Source organism: Oncorhynchus tshawytscha, unplaced genomic scaffold (genome assembly GCF_018296145.1).
Source record: "Oncorhynchus tshawytscha isolate Ot180627B unplaced genomic scaffold, Otsh_v2.0 Un_contig_1312_pilon_pilon, whole genome shotgun sequence".
Lineage (NCBI taxonomy): Eukaryota > Metazoa > Chordata > Actinopteri > Salmoniformes > Salmonidae > Oncorhynchus > Oncorhynchus tshawytscha.
In genome coordinates this window covers 242501-268888 of record NW_024609628.1, presented here as the reverse complement: position 1 = coordinate 268888, position 26388 = coordinate 242501, and the positions used below count along the sequence as shown (strand labels likewise).

The 26388-nt window shown below is 32.5% G+C and overlaps 1 protein-coding gene across 2 annotated transcripts in view; it reads left to right on the top strand.

Moving 5' to 3' along the window:
• The first annotated feature begins 2112 nt into the window (after positions 1 to 2112).
• The window catches only part of LOC121845326 (guanine nucleotide-binding protein G(I)/G(S)/G(O) subunit gamma-13-like), a 25141-nt gene continuing 865 nt past the window's right edge, over positions 2113 to 26388 (top strand). Inside the window, exons 1-2 of one of the 2 annotated variants that reach the window (XM_042316467.1) lie at positions 2113 to 2455; positions 24810 to 24907. In XM_042316467.1, the coding sequence (XP_042172401.1) occupies positions 24810 to 24907 (98 nt within the window). In that variant the 5' untranslated portion in view covers positions 2113 to 2455. Of the gene's footprint in view, positions 2456 to 24804; positions 24908 to 26388 lie in introns of both variants that reach the window. The other variant, XM_042316466.1, reaches the window with a different exon arrangement.

Genomic DNA, 26388 nt, shown 5'->3' with positions numbered 1-26388 from the left:
TGAGGATTTTTATTTATATAATACATTTTAGAATAAGGCTGTAACGTAACAAAATGTGGAAAAAGTCAAAGGGTCTGAATACTTTCCGAAGGCTCTGTACATGTACAAATGACCTCGACTAACCTTTACCCCCGCACATTGACTCAGTACCGGTAACCCCAGTATACAGGGCTCCCGAGTGGTACTGTGGTCAAGAACACTGCATCTCACTGCAGTGATGCTTTTTGGTCTGAACTACCTGGTTCAGATCCAGGCTGTATCACATCTGGCCGGGAGTCCCATAGGGCGGCCCACAATTGGCCCAGTGTTGGCCGTCATTATAAATAAGAATTTGTTCTTAACTGACTTGCCTGGTTAAATAAATATAGCCTCATTACTACCTGGTACCGGTAGCTCCTGAATATAGCCTTGTTATTGTGTTGTTGCTCTTTAATTACATTTTTTACCTTAGTTTATATTTTCTTAAAACTGCATTGTAAGTAAGCATTTCACGGTAAGGTCTACACCAGCTGTATTCAGCATGCAACAAATAAAATTAGTTTTGATCTGTATTCCCAGTCATGTTAAATCCATAGATCAGGGCCTAATGAATTTATTTGAATTGACTGATTTCCTTATGAACTGTAACTCAGTAAAATCTTTGGAATTGTTGCATGTTAATTGCATATTGTTTGTTCAGTGTAGTTAACCATTGTAATTGGTATTTTGAGCTGCCTATGTAAAACGTACAGAATATGGTGCCGTTTGGCGTACAAACTGTCTGGTTTATTTGACCTACTTCCCGTCTGATATTTGAAAGGTAAATAGCAGCTTGTTGACGTCATGGCGGGGTGAGAGTCGGTCTTTCAGACCAGTTCAGGTTTGACTCCAGCCAGTCGCTTCATTTGCCTGATGGGATTTCCATACAGGTGCTCCCCCTCCCTCCCTCCTCCTCCTCCGTGTTTGACTACCAAACATAGCGGCGCCACTGATCTCTCCCGGGGAAAACAGGGGTGAGTGTCTGACAGAGGAGGATAGAGGGAGAAAGGGAGTGTCTGATAGAGGAGGATAGAGGGAGAAAGGGAGTGTCTGATAGAGGATAGAGGGAGAAAGGGAGTGTCTGATAGAGGAGGAGGATAGAGGGAGAAAGGGAGTGTCTGATAGAGGAGGAGGATAGAGGGATAAAGGGCGTGTCTGATAGAGGAGGAGGATAGAGGGAGAAAGGGAGTGTCTGAGGGAGTGTCTGATAGAGGAGGAGGATAGAGGGAGAAGAGGGAGTGTCTGATAGAGGAGGATAAAGGGAGAAAGGGCGTGTCTGATAGAGGAGGAGGATAGAGGGAGAAAGGGTGTGTCTGATAGAGGAGGAGGATAGAGGGAGAAAGGGAGTGTCTGATAGAGGAGGATAGAGGGAGAAAGGGTGTGTCTGATAGAGGAGGAGGATAGAGGGAGAAAGGGAGTGTCTGATAGAGGAGGATAGAGGGAGAAAGGGCGTGTCTGATAGAGGAGGATAGAGGGAGAAAGGGAGAGTCTGATAAAGGAGGAGGATAGAGGGAGAAAGGGAGTGTCTGATAGAGGATAGAGGGAGAAAGGGAGTGTCTGATAGAGGAGGAAGATAGAGGGAGAAAGAAAGGAGTGTCTGATAGAGGAGGATAGAGGGAGAAAGGGCGTGTCTGATAGAGGAGGAGGATAGAGGGAGAAAGGGGAGAAAGTCTGATAGAGGAGGAGGATAGAGGGAGAAAGGGAGTGTCTGATAGAGGAGGAGGATAGAGGGAGAAAGGGAGTGTCTGATAGAGGAGGAGGATAGAGGGAGAAAGGGAGTGTCTGATAGAGGAGGATGATAGAGGGAGAAAGGGCGTGTCTGATAGAGGAGGAGGATAGAGGGAGAAAGGGAGTGTCTGATAGAGGAGGATAGAGGGAGAAAGGGCATGTCTGATAGAGGAGGATAGAGGGAGAAAGGGCGTGTCTGATAGAGGAGGATAGAGGGAGAAAGGGAGTGTCTGATAGAGGAGGATAGAGGGAGAAAGGGAGTGTCTGATAGAGGAGGATAGAGGGAGAAAGGGAGTGTCTGATAGAGGAGGAGGATAGAGGGAGAAAGGGAGTGTCTGATAGAGGAGGATAGAGGGAGAAAGGAAGTGTCTGATAGAGGAGGAGGATAGAGGGAGAAAGGGAGTGTCTGATAGAGGAGGAGGATAGAGAGAGTGAGGCAGTTCCACAGGCAGACGATAGAAGCGGATTGATCTCTCTCTCGCGCGCTGTAGTCGGTCCTGTCTACCGGGAGATGCTCGAGCGTTCCTGATTTTTCCGCTCTAACCACCGCTAATTCCCGTTAGAGCTCGTTACCTCCATTGTACTGTTTTCGGTAGTTTGAGGGGGGGTAAATCGCGTGTCGTCTGTCTGGGAACATAAGGCTAACCAGGGCTACAGATAATCTGGATCAGAACTTCACGACTAGAAGCACCAGGTCTCCGGTAAAACGGTAAGAAATACCACAGAACCCCCCGCGATGAATCTGTTAATAGTCTAGTAGCAGCATAATTCGGTCTGTATCCATCTACACGGTCTGTATCATGTACATCCCTTAGATAGGCCAGCTGTAATGTAAACATTGGCTATAGTGTACAAATTCATGAAAACAAAAAATGATATTTTTTAGTCTTTAATATAAGGTTAGGCATTAGGGTTAAACAGTGGTTAGGGTGTAAAATCAGTGTTGATGACTTTGTGTCGGTGCTTAGTGACCACTGCAGATCTGCCCCCAGAACAACATTCATAAGGGAAAACGCTAAGGCTATAGAGTAGCGGAAACGGTTATACCGTTTTATAACGTGTATTTATTGAGGGGTTTTAATCAGCATAATGCCATCTCTGGATATTGATGCCCTTTATAGTCTCTGGATAAACTCCCGAGGTTCAGCTGTTGTCTTTGTTGATCGAGATAATGTGTTATTTCAGGCAGGAGGAGATGATTGGTTTATTTAAATAGGGCAGATGAAAACACGGAGACAGCTGCATCACTCTAACTCTCTCTGGCTTTGTCTCGACATGAGCTTTTAAATTAAACGTTATCTGTAAAAACCGGGGGATTTAACGTTGTGTTCTCTGTAAAAACCGGGGGGGTTTACCGGAACTGAAGAACAGAACGACTTGTTTTCTTCCGTCAAAACGGGAGGTAGTGATGATGAGCGCCGAGACCGGGAGAACAGAGAATCAGTGACGTCTATAATCATTTTACACTATAATTTAAAAAATATATATAAACACAATAATAGACTTGTATAAATATATAAGTACATTTAAATAAGGAGTAAACTGTATTCGTAATAAGTGTTGATGGATATAAATACATGACCACATTTAATCAAAGTATACTGTATTCATATTGAATGTCTATATGTATAAATGATCATAGCTGAGCTATATAATATATCTATGTTACTCTATATCTATGTAATATATCTATGTAACTCTATATCTATATAATATATCTATGTTACTCTATATCTATGTAATATATCTATGTTACTCTATATCTATATACTATATCTATGTTACTCTATATCTATATAATATATCGATGTTAATCTATATCTATATAATATATCTATGTTACTCTATATCTATATAATATATCTATGTTACTATATATCTATATAATATATCGATGTTACTCTATATCTATATAATATATCTATGTTACTCTATATCTATATAATATATCGATGTTACTCTATATCTATGTTACTCTATATCTATATAATATATCGATGTTAATCTATATCTATATAATATATCTATGTTACTCAATATCTATATAATATATCAATGTTAATCTATATCTATATAATATATCTATGTTACTCTATATCTATGTAATATATCTATGTAACTCTATATCTATATAATATATCGATGTTACTCTATATCTATGTTAATCTATATCTATATAATATATCTATGTTACTCTATATCTATGTAATATATCTATGTAACTCTATATCTATATAATATATCGATGTTACTCTATATCTATGTTACTCTATATCTATATAATATATCGATGTTAATCTATATCTATATAATATATCTATGTTACTCAATATCTATATAATATATCAATGTTAATCTATATCTATATAATATATCAATGTTACTCTATCTATATAATATATCAATGTTACTCTATATCTATATAATATATCTATGTTACTCAATATCTATATAATATATCTATGTTACTCTATATCTATATAATATATCTATGTTACTCTATATCTATATAATATATCTGTTACTGGTGGGGTGTGCAGCTAAATGACCTAAAAAATGGGACATGACCCAGTTATTCAGAGTCTCTCTCTCTCACACACACAGTATTCTGGTCATACAGCAGACTATGTAGAGATATGTCTGGTAGGAGAGTCTAGATATGTCTGGTAGGAGAATGTAGATATGTCTGGTAGGAGAGTGTAGATATGTCTGGTAGGAGAGTGTAGACAACGACAAGATGGCCTACAGGGAGGAGGTGAGGGCCCTCGGAGTGTGGTGTCAGGAAAATAACCTCACACTCAACGCCAACAAAACTAAGGAGATGATTGTGGACTTCAGGAAACAGCAGAGGGAACACCCCCTATCCATCGATGGAACAGTAGTGGAGAGGGTAGCAAGTTTTAAGTTCCGCGGCATACACATCACAGACAAACTGAATTGGTCCAGTCACACAGACAGCATCGTGAAGAAGGCGCAGCAGCGCCTCTTCAACCTCAGGAGGCTGAAGAAATTCGGCTTGTCACCAAAAGCACTCACAAACTTCTACAGATGCACAATCGAGAGCATCCTGGCGGGCTGTATCACCGCCTGGTACGGCAACTGTTCCGCCCTCAACCGTAAGGCTCTCCAGAGGGTAGTGAGGTCTGCACAACGCATCACCGGGGGCAAACTACCTGCCCTCCAGGACACCTACACCACCCGATGTTACAGGAAGGCCATAAAGATCATCAAGGACATCAACCACCCGAGCCACTGCCTGTTCACCCCGCTATCATCCAGAAGGCGAGGTCAGTACAGGTGCATCAAAGCTGGGACCGAGAGACTGAAAAACAGCTTCTATCTCAAGACCATCAGACTGTTAAACAGCCACCACTAACATTGAGTGGCTGCTGCCAACACACTGACTCAACTCTAGTCACTTTAATAATGGGAATTGATGGGAAATGATGTAAAATATATCACTAGCCACTTTAAACAATGCTACCTTATATAATGTTACTTACCCTACATTATTCATCTCATATGCATACGTAGATACTGTACTCTATATCATCGACTGCATCCTTATGTAATACATGTATCACTAGCCACTTTAACTATGCCACTTTATTTACATACTCATCTCATATGTATATACTGTACTCGATACCATCTACTGTATCTTGCCTATGCTGCTCTGTACCATCACTCATTCATATATCCTTATGTACATATTCTTTATCCCCTTACACTGTGTATAAGACAGTAGTTTTGGAATTGTTAGTTAGATTACTTGTTGGTTATTACTGCATTGTCGGAACTAGAAGCACAAGCATTTCGCTACACTCGCATTAACATCCGCTAACCATGTGTATGTGACAAATAAAATTTGATTTGATTTGATTTGATTTGCCTGGTAGGAGTGTGTAGATATGTCTGGTAGGAGAGTGTAGATATGCCTGGTAGGAGAGTGTAGACTATGTGGAGATATGTCTGGTAGGAGAGTGTAGATATGTCTGGTAGGAGAGTGTAGATATGTCTGGTAGGAGAGTCTAGATATGTCTGGTAGGAGAGTGTAGATATGCCTGGTAGGAGAGTGTAGACTATGTATAGATATGTCTGGTAGGAGAGTGTATATATGTCTGGTAGGATAGTGTAGATATGCCTGGTAGGAGAGTGTAGATATGTCTGGTAGGAGAGTGTAGACTATGTATAGATATGTCTGATAGGAGAGTGTAGATATGTCTGGTAGGAGAGTGTAGACTATGTATAGATATGCCTGGTAGGAGAGTGTAGATATGTCTGGTAGGAGAGTGTAGACTATGTATAGATATGTCTGGTAGGAGAGTGTAGATATGTCTGGTAGGAGAGTGTAGATATGTCTGGTAGGAGAGTGTAGATATGTCTGGTAGGAGAGTGTAGACTATGTATAGATATGTCTGGTAGGAGAGTGTAGATATGTCTGGTAGGAGAGTGTAGATATGTCTGGTAGGAGAGTGTAGATATGTCTGGTAGGAGAGTGTAGATATGTCTGGTAGGAGAGTGTAGACTATGTATAGATATGCCTGGTAGGAGAGTGTAGATATGTCTGGTAGGAGAGTGTATATATGTCTGGTAGGAGAGTGTAGACTATGTATAGATATGCCTGGTAGGAGAGTGTAGACTATGTATAGATATGTCTGGTAGGAGAGTGTAGATATGTCTGGTAGGAGAGTGTAGATATGTCTGGTAGGAGAGTGTATATATGTCTGGTAGGAGAGTGTAGATATGCCTGGTAGGAGAGTGTAGATATGTCTGGTAGCAGAGTGTAGACTATGTGTAGATATGTCTGGTAGGAGAGTGTAGATATGTCTGGTAGGAGAGTGTAGATATGTCTGGTAGGATAGTGTATATATGTCTGGTAGGAGAGTGTAGATATGTCTGGTAGGAGAGTGTAGATATGTCTGGTAGCAGAGTGTAGACTATGTGTAGATATGTCTGGTAGGAGAGTGTAGATATGTCTGGTAGGAGAGTGTAGATATGTCTGGTAGGAGAGTGTATATATGTCTGGTAGGAGAGTGTAGATATGTCTGGTAGGAGAGTGTAGATATGTCTGGTAGGAGAGTGTATATATGTCTGGTAGGAGAGTGTAGACTATGTATAGATATGTCTGGTAGGAGAGTGTAGATATGTCTGGTAGGAGAGTGTAGATATGTCTGGTAGGAGAGTGTAGACTATGTATAGATATGTCTGGTAGGAGAGTGTAGATATGTCTGGTAGGAGAGTGTAGATATGTCTGGTAGGATAGTGTAGATATGTCTGGTAGGAGAGTGTATATATGTCTGGTAGGATAGTGTAGATATGTCTGGTAGGATAGTGTAGATATGTCTGGTAGGAGAGTGAGTGTAGATATGTCTGGTAGGAGAGTGAGTGTAGATATGTCTGGTAGGAGAGTGTAGATATGTCTGGTAGGAGAGTGTAGATATGTCTGGTAGGAGAGTGTAGATATGCCTGGTAGGAGAGTGTAGACAATGTATAGATATGTCTGGTAGGAGAGTGTAGATATGTCTGGTAGGAGAGTGTAGACAATGTATAGATATGTCTGGTAGGAGAGTGGAGATATGTCTGGTAGGAGAGTGTATATATGTCTGGTAGGATAGTGTAGATATGCCTGGTAGGAGAGTGTAGATATGTCTGGTAGGAGAGTGTAGACTATGTATAGATATGTCTGGTAGGAGAGTGTAGATATGTCTGGTAGGAGAGTGTAGATATGTCTGGTAGCAGAGTGAATGATGTAATGTGTGTATAATGTAATAGGTCTCTTCCTAGGTTTTGGCCTTTCTAGGGAGTTTTTCCTAGCCACCGTGCTTCTACACCTGCATTGCTCAATGTTTGGGGATTTAGGCTGGGTTTCTGTACAGCACTTTGAGATATCAGCTGATGTACGAAGGGCTATATAAATAAATTTGATTTGATTTTGATGTGTGTATAATGTAATGTGTGTATAATGTAATGTGTGTATTGTGTAATGTGTGTATAATGTACTGTAATGTGTGTATAATGTACTGTAATGTGTGTATAATGTAATGTGTGTATAATGTAATGTGTGTATAATGTGTATATAATGTGTGTGTATAATGTAATGTGTGTATAATGTGTGTATGATGTAATGTGTGTATAATGTGTGTATGATGTACTGTAATGTGTGTATAATGTGTGTATGATGTATGTATGTAATGTGTATAATGTGTGTATAATGTACTGTAATGTGTGTATAATGTGTGTATGATGTAATGATGTAATGTGTATAATGTGTGTATAATGTGTGTATAATGTAATGTGTGTATAATGTAATATGTGTATAATGTAATGTGTGTATAATGTACTGTGTGTATAATGTACTGTAATGTGTGTATAATGTAATGTGTGTATAATGTAATGTAATGTGTGTATAATGTAATGTGTGTATAATGTAATGTAATGTGTGTATAATGTACTGTAATGTGTGTATAATGTACTGTAATGTGTGTATAATGTGTGTATAATGTAATGTAATGTGTGTATAATGTAATGTGTGTATAATGTGTGTATAATGTAATGTGTGTATAATGTAATGTAATGTGTGTATAATGTACTGTAATGTGTGTATAATGTGTGTATAATGTGTGTATAATGTAATGTAATGTGTGTATAATGTAATGTGTGTATAATGTAATGTAATGTGTGTATAATGTAATGTGTGTATAATGTACTGTAATGTGTGTATAATGTACTGTAATGTGTGTATAATGTAATGTGTGTATAATGTAATGTGTGTATAATGTAATGTGTGTATAATGTAATGTGTGTATAATGTACTGTAATGTGTGTATAATGTACTGTAATGTGTGTATAATGTAATGTGTGTATAATGTAATGTGTGTATAATGTAATGTGTGTATAATGTACTGTAATGTGTGTATAATGTAATGTGTGTATAATGTAATGTGTGTATATGTAATGTGTGTATAATGTAATGTGTGTATAATGTAATGTGTGTATAATGTATAATGTACTGTAATGTGTGTATATGTGTGTATCATGTACTGTAATGTGTGTATAATGTACTGTAATGTGTGTATCATGTACTGTAATGTGTGTATAATGTACTGTAATGTGTGTATAATGTACTGTAATGTGTGTATAATGTACTGTGTGTATAATGTGTGTATGATGTAATGTGTGTATAATGTACTGTAATGTGTGTATAATGTACTGTAATGTGTATAATGTGTGTATAATGTAATGTGTATAATGTGTGTATAATGTAATGTAATGTGTGTATAATGTAATGTGTAATGTGTATAGATGTAATGTGTGTATAATGAGTGTGTAATGTGTGTAGATGTAATGTGTGTATAATGAGTGTGTAATGTAATGTGTAATGTGTGTAGATGTAATGTGTGTATAATGTACTGTAATGTGTGTATAATGTACTGTAATGTGTGTATAATGTACTGTGTGTATAATGTGTGTATGATGTAATGTGTGTATAATGTAATGTGTGTATAATGTACTGTAATGTGTGTATAATGTATGATGTAATGTGTATATAATGTGTGTATAATGTACTGTAATGTGTGTATAATGTATAATGTAATGTGTGTATAATGTACTGTAATGTGTGTATAATGTGTGTATAATGTAATGTGTGTATAATGTACTGTAATGTAATGTGTATAATGTAATGTGTGTATAATGTGTATAATGTAATGTGTATAATGTACTGTAATGTGTGTATAATGTACTGTAATGTGTGTATAATGTACTGTAATGTGTGTATAATGTAATGTGTGTATAATGTAATGTATAATGTAATGTAATGTGTATAATGTACTGTAATGTGTGTATAATGTAATGTGTATAATGTACTGTAATGTGTGTATAATGTGTGTATCATGTACTGTAATGTGTGTATAATGTACTGTAATGTGTGTATCATGTACTGTAATGTGTGTATAATGTACTGTAATGTGTGTATAATGTACTGTAATGTGTGTATAATGTACTGTGTGTATAATGTGTGTATGATGTAATGTGTGTATAATGTACTGTAATGTGTGTATAATGTACTGTAATGTGTGTATAATGTGTGTATAATGTAATGTGTATAATGTGTGTATAATGTAATGTAATGTGTGTATAATGTAATGTGTAATGTGTGTAGATGTAATGTGTGTATAATGAGTGTGTAATGTGTGTAGATGTAATGTGTGTATAATGAGTGTGTAATGTAATGTGTAATGTGTGTAGATGTAATGTAATGTGTGTATAATGTACTGTAATGTGTGTATAATGTGTGTAATGTGTGTATAATGTACTGTAATGTGTGTATGATGTAATGTGTGTATAATGTGTGTATAATGTGTGTATAATGTACTGTAATGTGTGTATAATGTGTGTATGATGTAATGTGTGTATAATGTGTGTATAATGTACTGTAATGTGTGTATAATGTACTGTAATGTGTGTATAATGTGTATATAATGTGTGTATAATGTAATGTGTGTATAATGTACTGTAATGTGTGTATAATGTGTGTATAATGTAATGTGTAAATGTGTATAATGTAATGTGTATAATGTACTGTAATGTGTATAATGTACTGTAATGTGTGTATCATGTACTGTAATGTGTATAATGTAATGTGTGTATAATGTAATGTGTGTATAATGTAATGTAATGTGTGTATAATGTACTGTAATGTGTGTATAATGTAATGTGTGTATAATGTACTGTAATGTGTGTATAATGTAATGTAATGTGTGTATAATGTAACGTAATGTGTGTATAATGTACTGTAATGTATGTATAATGTACTGTAATGTGTGTATAATGTAATGTGTGTATAATGTACTGTAATGTGTGTATAATGTAATGTAATGTGTGTATAATGTAATGTAATGTGTGTATAATGTACTGTAATGTGTGTATAATGTACTGTAATGTGTGTATAATGTAATGTGTGTATAATGTAATGTGTATAATGTAATGTAATGTATAATGTACTGTAATGTGTGTATAATGTAATGTAATGTGTGTATAATGTACTGTAATGTGTGTATAATGTAATGTAATGTGTGTATAATGTAATGTGTGTATAATGTAATGTAATGTGTGTATAATGTAATGTAATGTGTGTATAATGTAATGTAATGTGTGTATAATGTACTGTAATGTGTGTATCATGTACTGTAATGTGTGTATAATGTACTGTAATGTGTGTATAATGTACTGTAATGTGTGTATAATGTACTGTAATGTGTGTATAATGTGTGTATAATGTACTGTAATGTGTGTATAATGTAATGTAATGTGTGTATAATGTAATGTAATGTGTGTAGATGTAATGTGTGTATAATGTGTGTATAATGTAATGTGTAATGTGTGTAGATGTAATGTGTGTATTATGAGTGTGTAATGTAATGTGTAATGTGTGTAGATGTAATGTGTGTATAATGAGTGTGTAATGTAATGTGTAATGTGTGTATAATGTAATGTGTGTATAATGTAATGTGTGTATAATGTAATGTAATGTGTGTATAATGTAATGTAATGTGTGTATAATGTACTGTAATGTGTGTATAATGTACTGTAATGTGTGTATAATGTACTGTAATGTGTGTATAATGTAATGTAATGTGTGTATAATGTACTGTAATGTGTGTATAATGTGTGTATAATGTAATGTAATGTGTGTATAATGTACTGTAATGTGTGTATAATGTACTGTAATGTGTGTATAATGTACTGTAATGTGTGTATAATGTGTGTATAATGTACTGTAATGTGTGTATAATGTAATGTAATGTGTGTATAATGTACTGTAATGTGTGTATAATGTGTATAATGTAATGTGTGTATAATGTACTGTAATGTGTGTATAATGTACTGTAATGTGTGTATAATGTACTGTAATGTGTATAATGTAATGTGTGTATCATGTACTGTAATGTGTATAATGTACTGTAATGTGTGTATAATGTAATGTAATGTGTGTATAATGTACTGTAATGTGTGTATAATGTAATGTGTGTATCATGTACTGTAATGTGTATAATGTAATGTGTGTATAATGTAATGTAATGTGTGTATAATGTACTGTAATGTGTGTATAATGTAATGTAATGTGTGTATAATGTAATGTGTGTATAATGTACTGTAATGTGTGTATAATGTACTGTAATGTGTGTATAATGTAATGTGTGTATAATGTAATGTAATGTGTATAATGTAATGTGTGTATAATGTACTGTAATGTGTGTATAATGTACTGTAATGTGTGTATAATGTACTGTAATGTGTGTATAATGTACTGTAATGTGTATAATGTACTGTAATGTGTGTATAATGTAATGTGTGTATAATGTAATGTGTGTATAATGTACTGTAATGTGTGTATAATGTACTGTAATGTGTGTATAATGTACTGTAATGTGTATAATGTACTGTAATGTGTGTATAATGTAATGTGTGTATAATGTGTGTATAATGTACTGTAATGTGTGTATCATGTGTGTATCATGTACTGTAATGTGTGTATAATGTACTGTAATGTGTGTATCATGTACTGTAATGTGTGTATAATGTACTGTAATGTGTGTATAATGTACTGTAATGTGTGTATAATGTACTGTGTGTATAATGTGTGTATGATGTAATGTGTGTATAATGTACTGTAATGTGTGTATAATGTACTGTAATGTGTGTATAATGTGTGTATAATGTAATGTGTGTATAATGTGTGTATAATGTAATGTAATGTGTGTATAATGTAATGTGTAATGTGTGTAGATGTAATGTGTGTATAATGAGTGTGTAATGTGTGTAGATGTAATGTGTGTATAATGAGTGTGTAATGTAATGTGTAATGTGTGTAGATGTAATGTAATGTGTGTATAATGTACTGTAATGTGTGTATAATGTACTGTAATGTGTGTATAATGTACTGTGTGTATAATGTGTGTATGATGTAATGTGTGTATAATAATGTAATGTGTGTATAATGTACTGTAATGTGTGTATAATGTGTGTATGATGTAATGTGTGTATAATGTGTGTATAATGTACTGTAATGTGTGTATAATGTGTGTATAATGTAATGTGTGTATAATGTACTGTAATGTGTGTATAATGTGTGTATAATGTAATGTGTGTATAATGTACTGTAATGTGTGTATAATGTGTGTATAATGTAATGTGTGTAAAATGTGTGTATAATGTAATGTGTATAATGTACTGTAATGTGTGTATAATGTACTGTAATGTGTGTATCATGTACTGTAATGTGTGTATAATGTAATGTGTATAATGTAATGTAATGTGTGTATAATGTACTGTAATGTGTGTATAATGTAATGTGTATAATGTACTGTAATGTGTGTATAATGTGTGTATAATGTAATGTAATGTGTGTATAATGTACTGTAATGTGTGTATAATGTACTGTAATGTGTGTATAATGTGTGTATAATGTAATGTAATGTGTGTATAATGTGTGTATAATGTAATGTAATGTGTGTATAATGTACTGTAATGTGTGTATAATGTACTGTAATGTGTGTATAATGTGTGTATAATGTAATGTAATGTGTGTATAATGTACTGTAATGTGTGTATAATGTAATGTAATGTGTGTATAATGTACTGTAATGTGTGTATAATGTAATGTAATGTGTGTATAATGTAATGTGTGTATAATGTAATGTAATGTGTATAATGTAATGTAATGTGTGTATAATGTAATGTAATGTGTGTATAATGTACTGTAATGTGTGTATCATGTACTGTAATGTGTGTATAATGTACTGTAATGTGTGTATAATGTACTGTAATGTGTGTATAATGTAATGTGTATAATGTAATGTGTGTATAATGTAATGTAATGTGTGTATAATGTACTGTAATGTGTGTATAATGTAATGTAATGTGTGTATAATGTACTGTAATGTGTGTATAATGTAATGTAATGTGTGTATAATGTAATGTGTGTATAATGTAATGTGTGTATAATGTAATGTAATGTGTGTATAATGTAATGTAATGTGTGTATAATGTACTGTAATGTGTGTATCATGTACTGTAATGTGTGTATAATGTACTGTAATGTGTGTATAATGTACTGTAATGTGTGTATAATGTACTGTAATGTGTGTATCATGTACTGTAATGTGTGTATAATGTACTGTAATGTGTGTATAATGTAATGTAATGTGTGTATAATGTAATGTGTAATGTGTGTAGATGTAATGTGTGTATAATGTGTGTATAATGTAATGTGTAATGTGTGTAGATGTAATGTGTGTATTATGAGTGTGTAATGTAATGTGTGTAGATGTAATGTGTGTATAATGAGTGTGTAATGTAATGTGTAATGTGTGTAGATGTAATGTAATGTGTGTATAATGTACTGTAATGTGTGTATAATGTACTTTAATGTGTGTATAATGTAATGTAATGTGTGTATTATGTAATGTAATGTGTGTATAATGTACTGTAATGTGTATTATGTACTGTAATGTGTGTATAATGTAATGTAATGTGTGTATAATGTACTGTAATGTGTGTATAATGTGTGTATAATGTAATGTGTGTATAATGTACTGTAATGTGTGTATAATGTACTGTAATGTGTATAATGTACTGTAATGTGTGTATTATGTAATGTAATGTGTGTATAATGTACTGTAATGTGTGTATAATGTAATGTAATGTGTATAATGTACTGTAATGTGTATAATGTGTGTATAATGTAATGTGTGTATAATGTACTGTAATGTGTGTATAATGTACTGTAATGTGTGTATAATGTACTGTAATGTGTGTATAATGTAATGTGTGTATCATGTACTGTAATGTGTATAATGTACTGTAATGTGTGTATAATGTAATGTAATGTCTGTATAATGTACTGTAATGTGTGTATAATGTAATGTGTGTATCATGTACTGTAATGTGTGTATAATGTAATGTGTGTATAATGTAATGTAATGTGTGTATAATGTACTGTAATGTGTGTATCATGTACTGTAATGTGTGTATAATGTACTGTAATGTGTGTATAATGTACTGTAATGTGTGTATAATGTAATGTGTGTATAATGTAATGTGTGTATAATGTAATGTAATGTGTGTATAATGTACTGTAATGTGTGTATAATGTAATGTAATGTGTGTATAATGTACTGTAATGTGTGTATAATGTAATGTAATGTGTGTATAATGTAATATGTGTATAATGTAATGTGTGTATAATGTAATGTAATGTGTGTATAATGTAATGTAATGTGTGTATAATGTACTGTAATGTGTGTATCATGTACTGTAATGTGTGTATCATGTACTGTAATGTGTGTATAATGTACTGTAATGTGTGTATAATGTACTGTAATGTGTGTATAATGTACTGTAATGTGTGTATCATGTACTGTAATGTGTGTATAATGTACTGTAATGTGTGTATAATGTAATGTAATGTGTGTATAATGTAATGTGTAATGTGTGTAGATGTAATGTGTGTATAATGTGTGTATAATGTAATGTGTAATGTGTGTAGATGTAATGTGTGTATTATGAGTGTGTAATGTAATGTGTGTAGATGTAATGTGTGTATAATGAGTGTGTAATGTAATGTGTAATGTGTGTAGATGTAATGTAATGTGTGTATAATGTACTGTAATGTGTGTATAATGTACTTTAATGTGTGTATAATGTAATGTAATGTGTGTATTATGTAATGTAATGTGTGTATAATGTACTGTAATGTGTGTATTATGTACTGTAATGTGTGTATAATGTAATGTAATGTGTGTATAATGTACTGTAATGTGTGTATAATGTGTGTATAATGTAATGTGTGTATAATGTACTGTAATGTGTGTATAATGTACTGTAATGTGTGTATAATGTACTGTAATGTGTGTATTATGTAATGTAATGTGTGTATAATGTACTGTAATGTGTATAATGTAATGTAATGTGTGTATAATGTACTGTAATGTGTGTATAATGTGTGTATAATGTAATGTGTGTATAATGTACTGTAATGTGTGTATAATGTACTGTAATGTGTGTATAATGTACTGTAATGTGTGTATAATGTAATGTGTGTATCATGTACTGTAATGTGTGTATAATGTACTGTAATGTGTGTATAATGTAATGTAATGTGTATAATGTACTGTAATGTGTGTATAATGTAATGTGTGTGTATCATGTACTGTAATGTGTGTATAATGTAATGTGTGTATAATGTAATGTAATGTGTGTATAATGTAATGTGTGTATAATGTAATGTGTGTATAATGTAATGTGTGTATAATGTACTGTAATGTGTGTATATGTAATGTGTGTATAATGTAATGTGTGTATAATGTAATGTAATGTGTGTATAATGTAATGTGTGTATAATGTACTGTAATGTGTGTATAATGTACTGTAATGTGTGTATAATGTACTGTAATGTGTGTATATGTAATGTGTGTATAATGTGTGTATAATGTAATGTATGTAATGTGTGTATAATGTAATGTGTGTATAATGTACTGTAATGTGTGTATAATGTACTGTAATGTGTGTATAATGTACTGTAATGTGTGTATAATGTAATGTGTGTATAATGTGTGTATAATGTAAATGTGTGTATCATGTGTGTATCATGTACTGTAATGTGTGTATAATGTACTGTAATGTGTGTATCATGTACTGTAATGTGTGTATAATGTACTGTAATGTGTATAATGTACTGTAATGTGTATAATGTACTGTGTGTATAATGTGTATGATGTAATGTGTGTATAATGTACTGTAATGTGTGTATAATGTACTGTAATGTGTGTATAATGTGTGTATAATGTAATGTGTGTATAATGTGTGTATAATGTAATGTAATGTGTGTATAATGTAATGTGTAATGTGTGTAGATGTAATGTGTGTATAATGAGTGTGTAATGTGTGTAGATGTAATGTGTGTATAATGAGTGTGTAATGTAATGTGTAATGTGTGTAGATGTAATGTAATGTGTGTATAATGTACTGTAATGTGTGTATAATGTACTGTAATGTGTGTATAATGTACTGTGTGTATAATGTGTGTATGATGTAATGTGTGTATAATGTAATGTGTGTATAATGTACTGTAATGTGTGTATAATGTGTATGATGTAATGTGTGTATAATGTGTGTATAATGTACTGTAATGTGTGTATAATGTGTGTATAATGTAATGTGTGTATAATGTACTGTAATGTGTGTATAATGTGTGTATAATGTAATGTGTGTATAATGTACTGTAATGTGTGTATAATGTGTGTATAATGTAATGTGTGTAAAATGTGTGTATAATGTAATGTGTATAATGTACTGTAATGTGTGTATAATGTACTGTAATGTGTGTATCATGTACTGTAATGTGTATAATGTAATGTGTGTATAATGTAATGTGTGTATAATGTAATGTAATGTGTGTATAATGTACTGTAATGTGTGTATAATGTAATGTGTGTATAATGTACTGTAATGTGTGTATAATGTAATGTAATGTGTATAATGTAATGTAATGTGTGTATAATGTACTGTAATGTGTGTATAATGTACTGTAATGTGTGTATAATGTAATGTGTGTATAATGTACTGTAATTTGTGTATAATGTAATGTAATGTGTGTATAATGTAATGTAATGTGTGTATAATGTACTGTAATGTGTGTATAATGTACTGTAATGTGTGTATAATGTAATGTATATAATGTAATGTGTGTATAATGTAATGTAATGTGTGTATAATGTACTGTAATGTGTGTATAATGTGTGTATAATGTAATGTGTGTATAATGTACTGTAATGTGTGTATAATGTAATGTAATGTGTGTATAATGTACTGTAATGTGTGTATAATGTACTTTAATGTGTGTATAATGTAATGTAATGTGTGTATAATGTACTGTAATGTGTGTATCATGTACTGTAATGTGTGTATAATGTACTGTGTGTATAATGTACTGTGTGTATAATGTGTGTATAATGTAATGTGTGTATAATGTAATGTGTGTATAATGTAATGTAATGTGTGTATAATGTACTGTAATGTGTGTATAATGTAATGTAATGTGTGTATAATGTACTGTAATGTGTGTATAATGTAATGTAATGTGTGTATAATGTAATGTGTGTATAATGTAATGTGTGTATAATGTAATGTAATGTGTGTATAATGTAATGTAATGTGTGTATAATGTACTGTAATGTTGTGTATCATGTACTGTAATGTGTGTATAATGTACTGTAATGTGTGTATAATGTACTGTAATGTGTGTATAATGTAATGTAATGTGTGTATCATGTACTGTAATGTGTGTATAATGTACTGTAATGTGTGTATAATGTAATGTAATGTGTGTATAATGTAATGTGTAATGTGTGTAGATGTAATGTGTGTATAATGTGTGTATAATGTAATGTGTAATGTGTGTAGATGTAATGTGTGTATTATGAGTGTGTAATGTAATGTGTGTAGATGTAATGTGTGTATAATGAGTGTGTAATGTAATGTGTAATGTGTAGATGTAATGTAATGTGTGTATAATGTACTGTAATGTGTGTATAGTGTACTTTAATGTGTGTATAATGTAATGTAATGTGTGTATTATGTAATGTAATGTGTGTATAATGTACTGTAATGTGTGTATTATGTACTGTAATGTGTGTATAATGTAATGTAATGTGTGTATAATGTACTGTAATGTGTGTATAATGTGTGTATAATGTAATGTGTGTATAATGTACTGTAATGTGTGTATAATGTACTGTAATGTGTGTATAATGTACTGTAATGTGTGTATTATGTAATGTAATGTGTATATAATGTACTGTAATGTGTGTATAATGTAATGTAATGTGTGTATAATGTACTGTAATGTGTGTATAATGTATAATGTAATGTGTGTATAATGTACTGTAATGTGTGTATAATGTACTGTAATGTGTGTATAATGTACTGTAATGTGTGTATAATGTAATGTGTGTATCATGTACTGTAATGTGTGTATAATGTACTGTAATGTGTGTATAATGTAATGTAATGTCTGTATAATGTACTGTAATGTATGTATAATGTAATGTGTGTATCATGTACTGTAATGTGTGTATAATGTAATGTGTGTATAATGTAATGTAATGTGTGTATAATGTACTGTAATGTGTGTATCATGTACTGTAATGTGTGTATAATGTACTGTGTAATGTGTGTATAATGTACTGTAATGTGTGTATAATGTAATGTGTGTATAATGTAATGTGTGTATAATGTAATGTGTGTATAATGTACTGTAATGTGTGTATAATGTACTGTAATGTGTGTATAATGTAATGTGTAATGTGTGTAGATGTAATGTGTGTATAATGTAATGTAATGTGTGTATAATGTAATGTGTGTAGATGTAATGTGTGTATAATGTAATGTGTGTATAATGTACTGTGTGTATAATGTACTGTAATGTGTGTATCATGTACTGTAATGTGTGTATAATGTAATGTGTGTATAATGTAATGTGTATAATGTAATGTAATGTGTGTATAATGTACTGTAATGTGTGTATAATGTAATGTGTATAATGTACTGTAATGTGTGTATAATGTAATGTAATGTGTATAATGTAATGTAATGTGTGTATAATGTACTGTAATGTGTGTATAATGTACTGTAATGTGTATAATGTAATGTGTGTATAATGTACTGTAATTTGTGTATAATGTAATGTAATGTGTATAATGTAATGTAATGTGTATAATGTACTGTAATGTGTATAATGTACTGTAATGTGTGTATAATGTAATGTGTGTATAATGTAATGTGTGTATAATGTAATGTGTGTATAATGTACTGTAATGTGTGTATAATGTAATGTAATGTGTGTATAATGTACTGTAATGTGTGTATAATGTAATGTAATGTGTGTATAATGTACTGTAATGTGTGTATCATGTACTGTAATGTGTGTATAATGTAATGTGTGTATAATGTACTGTAATGTGTGTATAATGTACTGTAATGTGTGTATAATGTGTGTATAATGTAATGTGTGTATAATGTACTGTAATGTGTGTATAATGTAATGTGTGTATAATGTAATGTGTATAATGTAATGTAATGTGTGTATAATGTACTGTAATGTGTGTATAATGTAATGTAATGTGTGTATAATGTACTGTAATGTGTGTATAATGTAATGTAATGTGTATAATGTAATGTGTATAATGTAATGTGTGTATAATGTAATGTAATGTGTGTATAATGTAATGTAATGTGTGTATAATGTACTGTAATGTGTGTATCATGTACTGTAATGTGTGTATAATGTACTGTAATGTGTGTATAATGTACTGTAATGTGTGTATAATGTACTGTAATGTGTATCATGTACTGTAATGTGTGTATAATGTACTGTAATGTGTGTATAATGTAATGTAATGTGTGTATAATGTAATGTGTAATGTGTGTAGATGTAATGTGTATAATGTGTGTATAATGTAATGTGTAATGTGTAGATGTAATGTGTGTATTATGAGTGTGTAATGTAATGTGTGTAGATGTAATGTGTGTATAATGAGTGTGTAATGTAATGTGTAATGTGTGTAGATGTAATGTAATGTGTGTATAATGTACTGTAATGTGTGTATAATGTACTTTAATGTGTGTATAATGTAATGTAATGTGTGTATTATGTAATGTAATGTGTGTATAATGTACTGTAATGTGTGTATTATGTACTGTAATGTGTATAATGTAATGTAATGTGTATAATGTACTGTAATGTGTGTATAATGTGTGTATAATGTAATGTGTGTATAATGTACTGTAATGTGTGTATAATGTACTGTAATGTGTGTATAATGTACTGTAATGTGTATTATGTAATGTAATGTGTGTATAATGTACTGTAATGTGTGTATAATGTAATGTAATGTGTGTATAATGTACTGTAATGTGTGTATAATGTGTGTATAATGTAATGTGTGTATAATGTACTGTAATGTGTGTATAATGTACTGTAATGTGTGTATAATGTACTGTAATGTGTGTATAATGTAATGTGTGTATCATGTACTGTAATGTGTGTATAATGTACTGTAATGTGTGTATAATGTAATGTAATGTCTGTATAATGTACTGTAATGTATGTATAATGTAATGTGTGTATCATGTACTGTAATGTGTGTATAATGTAATGTGTATAATGTAATGTAATGTGTGTATAATGTACTGTAATGTGTGTATCATGTACTGTAATGTGTGTATAATGTACTGTAATGTGTGTATAATGTACTGTAATGTGTGTATAATGTAATGTGTATAATGTAATGTGTGTATAATGTAATGTAATGTGTGTATAATGTACTGTAATGTGTGTATAATGTAATGTAATGTGTGTATAATGTACTGTAATGTGTGTATAATGTAATGTAATGTGTATAATGTAATGTGTGTATAATGTAATGTGTGTATAATGTAATGTAATGTGTGTAATGTAATGTAATGTGTGTATAATGTACTGTAATGTGTATCATGTACTGTAATGTGTGTATAATGTACTGTAATGTGTGTATAATGTACTGTAATGTGTGTATAATGTACTGTAATGTGTGTATCATGTACTGTAATGTGTGTATAATGTACTGTAATGTGTGTATAATGTAATGTAATGTGTGTATAATGTAATGTGTAATGTGTAGATGTAATGTGTGTATATGTGTGTATAATGTAATGTGTAATGTGTGTAGATGTAATGTGTGTATTATGAGTGTGTAATGTAATGTGTGTAGATGTAATGTGTGTATAATGAGTGTGTAATGTAATGTGTAATGTGTGTAGATGTAATGTAATGTGTGTATAATGTACTGTAATGTGTGTATAATGTAATGTGTGTATAATGTACTGTAATGTGTGTATAATGTAATGTGTGTATAATGTACTGTAATGTGTGTATAATGTAATGTGTGTATAATGTGTGTATGATGTGTGTATAATGTAATGTAATGTGTGTATAATGTGTGTATAATGTACTGTGTGTATAATGTACTGTAATGTGTGTATAATGTACTGTAATGTGTGTATAATGTACTGTAATGTGTGTATTATGTAATGTGTGTATAATGTGTGTATGATGTGTGTATAATGTAATGTAATGTGTGTATAATGTACTGTAATGTGTGTATAATTTGTGTATAATGTAATGTGTGTATAATGTACTGTAATGTGTGTATAATGTACTGTAATGTGTGTATAATGTACTGTAATGTGTGTATAATGTAATGTGTGTATCATGTACTGTAATGTGTGTATAATGTACTGTAATGTGTGTATAATGTAATGTAATGTCTGTATAATGTACTGTAATGTGTGTATAATGTAATGTGTGTATCATGTACTGTAATGTGTGTATAATGTAATGTAATGTGTGTATAATGTACTGTAATGTGTGTATAATGTGTGTATAATGTAATGTAATGTGTGTATAATGTAATGTGTGTATAATGTACTGTAATGTGTGTATCATGTACTGTAATGTGTGTATAATGTGTGTATAATGTAATGTAATGTGTGTATAATGTGTGTATAATGTAATGTAATGTGTGTATAATGTACTGTAATGTGTGTATAATGTACTGTAATGTGTGTATAATGTAATGTAATGTGTGTATAATGTACTGTAATGTGTGTATAATGTAATGTGTGTATAATGTAATGTGTGTATAATGTACTGTAATGTGTGTATAATGTACTGTAATGTGTGTATAATGTACTGTAATGTGTGTATAATGTACTGTAATGTGTGTATAATGTAATGTGTGTATAATGTAATGTGTGTATAATGTGTGTATAATGTACTGTAATGTGTGTATCATGTGTGTATCATGTACTGTAATGTGTGTATAATGTACTGTAATGTGTGTATCATGTACTGTAATGTGTGTATAATGTACTGTAATGTGTGTATAATGTACTGTAATGTGTGTATAATGTACTGTGTGTATAATGTGTGTATGATGTAATGTGTGTATAATGTACTGTAATGTGTGTATAATGTACTGTAATGTGTGTATAATGTGTGTATAATGTAATGTGTGTATAATGTGTGTATAATGTAATGTAATGTGTGTATAATGTAATGTGTAATGTGTGTAGATGTAATGTGTGTATAATGAGTGTGTAATGTGTGTAGATGTAATGTGTGTATAATGAGTGTGTAATGTAATGTGTAATGTGTGTAGATGTAATGTAATGTGTGTATAATGTACTGTAATGTGTGTATAATGTACTGTAATGTGTGTATAATGTACTGTAATGTGTGTATGATGTAATGTGTGTATAATGTAATGTGTGTATAATGTACTGTAATGTGTGTATAATGTGTGTATGATGTAATGTGTGTATAATGTGTGTATAATGTACTGTAATGTGTGTATAATGTAATGTGTGTATAATGTAATGTGTGTATAATGTACTGTAATGTGTGTATAATGTACTGTAATGTGTGTATCATGTACTGTAATGTGTGTATAATGTAATGTAATGTGTGTATAATGTGTGTATAATGTAATGTGTATAATGTACTGTAATGTGTGTATAATGTACTGTAATGTGTATCATGTACTGTAATGTGTGTATAATGTAATGTGTGTATAATGTAATGTGTGTATAATGTAAATGTGTAATGTGTGTATAATGTACTGTAATGTGTGTATAATGTAATGTGTGTATAATGTAATGTAATGTGTGTATAATGTGTGTATAATGTAATGTAATGTGTGTATAATGTACTGTAATGTGTGTATAATGTACTGTAATGTGTGTATAATGTGTGTATAATGTACTGTAATGTGTGTATAATGTAATGTAATGTGTGTATAATGTAATGTAATGTGTGTATAATGTACTGTAATGTGTGTATAATGTACTGTAATGTGTGTATAATGTAATGTGTGTATAATGTAATGTGTGTATAATGTAATGTAATGTGTGTATAATGTAATGTAATGTGTGTATAATGTACTGTAATGTGTGTATAATGTGTGTATAATGTAATGTAATGTGTGTATAATGTAATGTGTGTATAATGTAATGTAATGTGTGTATAATGTAATGTAATGTGTGTATAATGTAATGTAATGTGTGTATAATGTACTGTAATGTGTGTATCATGTACTGTAATGTGTGTATAATGTACTGTAATGTGTGTATAATGTACTGTAATGTGTGTATCATGTACTGTAATGTGTGTATAATGTACTGTAATGTGTGTATAATGTAATGTAATGTGTGTATAATGTAATGTCTAATGTGTGTAGATGTAATGTGTGTATAATGAGTGTGTAAATGTAATGTGTAATGTGTGTAGATGTAATGTAATGTGTGTATAATGTGTCCTGTAATGTGTGTATAATGTACTTAATGTGTGTATAATGTACTGTAATGTGTGTATGTATGTAATGTAATGTGTGTATAATGTACTGTAATGTGTGTATTATGTACTGTAATGTGTGTATAATGTAATGTAATGTGTGTATAATGTATAATGTAATGTAATGTGTGTATAATGTGTGTATAATGTAATGTGTGTATAATGTAATGTAATGTGTGTATAATGTACTGTAATGTGTGTATAATGTACTGTAATGTGTGTATAATGTGTGTATAATGTAATGTAATGTGTGTATAATGTACTGTAATGTGTGTATAATGTAATGTAATGTGTGTATAATGTACTGTAATGTGTGTATCATGTACTGTAATATGTGTACTGTGTAATGTGTGTATTATGTAATGTGTGTAGATGTAATATGTGTACTATGTAATGTGTGTATTATGTAATGTGTGTAGATGTAATATGTGTATTATGTAATGTGTGTATTATGTAATGTGTGTACTATGTAATGTGTGTACTATGTAATGTGTGTACTATGTAATGTGTGTACTATGTAATGAGTGTACTATATAATATGTGTATGATGTAATATGTGTATTATGTAATGTGTGCATGATGTAATATGTGTATTATGTCATTAGTGTAGATGGAGGACTTGGATCTTCCCCAGATGAAGAGGGAGGTGGAGAGTCTTCAGTACCAGCTGGCCATCAACAGAGAGAAATCCTCCATCACGGTTACTGAGTAGGTAGTGTCCTTCTGGTCTCTATCCCAGTGTCCTTCTGGTCTCTATCCCAGTGTCCTTCTGGTCTCTATCCCAGTGTCCTTCTGGTCTCTACCCCAGTGTCCTTCTGGTCTCTATCCCAGTGTCCTTCTGGTCTCTACCCCAGTGTCCTTCTGGTCTCTACCCCAGTGTCCTTCTGGTCTCTATCCCAGTGTCCTTCTGGTCTCTACCCCAGTGTCCTTCTGGTCTCTATCCCAGTGTCCTTCTGGTCTCTACCTCAGTGTCCTTCTGGTCTCTACCCCAGTGTCCTTCTGGTCTCTACCCCAGTGTCCTTCTGGTCTCTACCCAGTGTCCTTCTGGTCTCTACCTCAGTGTCCTTCTGGTCTCTACCTCAGTGTCCTTCTGGTCTCTACCTCAGTGTCCTTCTGGTCTCTACCTGTGTCCTTCTGGTCTCTATCCCAGTGTCCTTCTGGTCTCTACCCCAGTGTCCTTCTGGTCTCTATCCCCAGTGTCCCTTCTGGTCTCTACCCCAGTGTCCTTCTGGTCTCTACCCCAGTGTCCTTCTGGTCTCTACCCCAGTGTCCTTCTGGTCTCTACCCCAGTGTCCTTCTGGTCTCTACCCCAGTGTCCTTCTGGTCTCTACCTCAGTGTCCTTCTGGTCTCTACCCCAGTGTCCTTCTGGTCTCTATCCCAGTGTCCTTCTGGTCTCTACCCCAGTGTCCTTCTGGTCTCTATCCCAGTGTCCTTCTGGTCTCTACCCCAGTGTCCTTCTGGTCTCTACCCCAGTGTCCTTCTGGTCTCTACCCCAGTGTCCTTCCTTTACAGCGTCAGCCATAGTAGTATGATAGGTGTTGTTTTACAGGGTCAGCCATAGTAGTATGATAGGTGTTGTTTTACAGGGTCAGCCATAGTAGTATGATAGGTGTTGTTTTACAGGGTCAGCCATAGTAGTATGATAGGTGTTGTTTTACAGGGTCAGCCATAGTAGTATGATAGGTGTTGTTTTACAGGGTCGGTCATAGTAGTATGATAGTTATTGTTTTACAGGGTCAGCCATAGTAGTATGATAGGTCTAGTGTAATGTGTTGTCTTACAGGGTCAGCCATAGTTGTATGTCCCTCCCTGGAAACCATTATGGTTAAGTGCCTTACTCAAGGTCACATCAACAGATTTTTCAGCTTGTCCGCACCGGTATTCAAACCAGCAACCTTTAGTTGACTGGCCCAATGCTCTAACCACTAGGTTGTTGCACTTGCTCTTTGGTTGACATATTTAAAGCAGTCAGAAACATTGAAATGTCAATAGTTCGGAATGTTAGGTCAGGTTGTAAAACAAAAGTCTCATCTAGGATTCAATCTCGCAATCTTGTCTACGTCCGGGATTCAAACTAGCAACCTTGTCTACGTCCAGGATTAAACTAGCAACCTTCCCTACGTCTGGGATTCAAACTAGCAACCTTGTCTATGTTCCGGATTCAAACTAGCAACCTTGTCTATGTTCC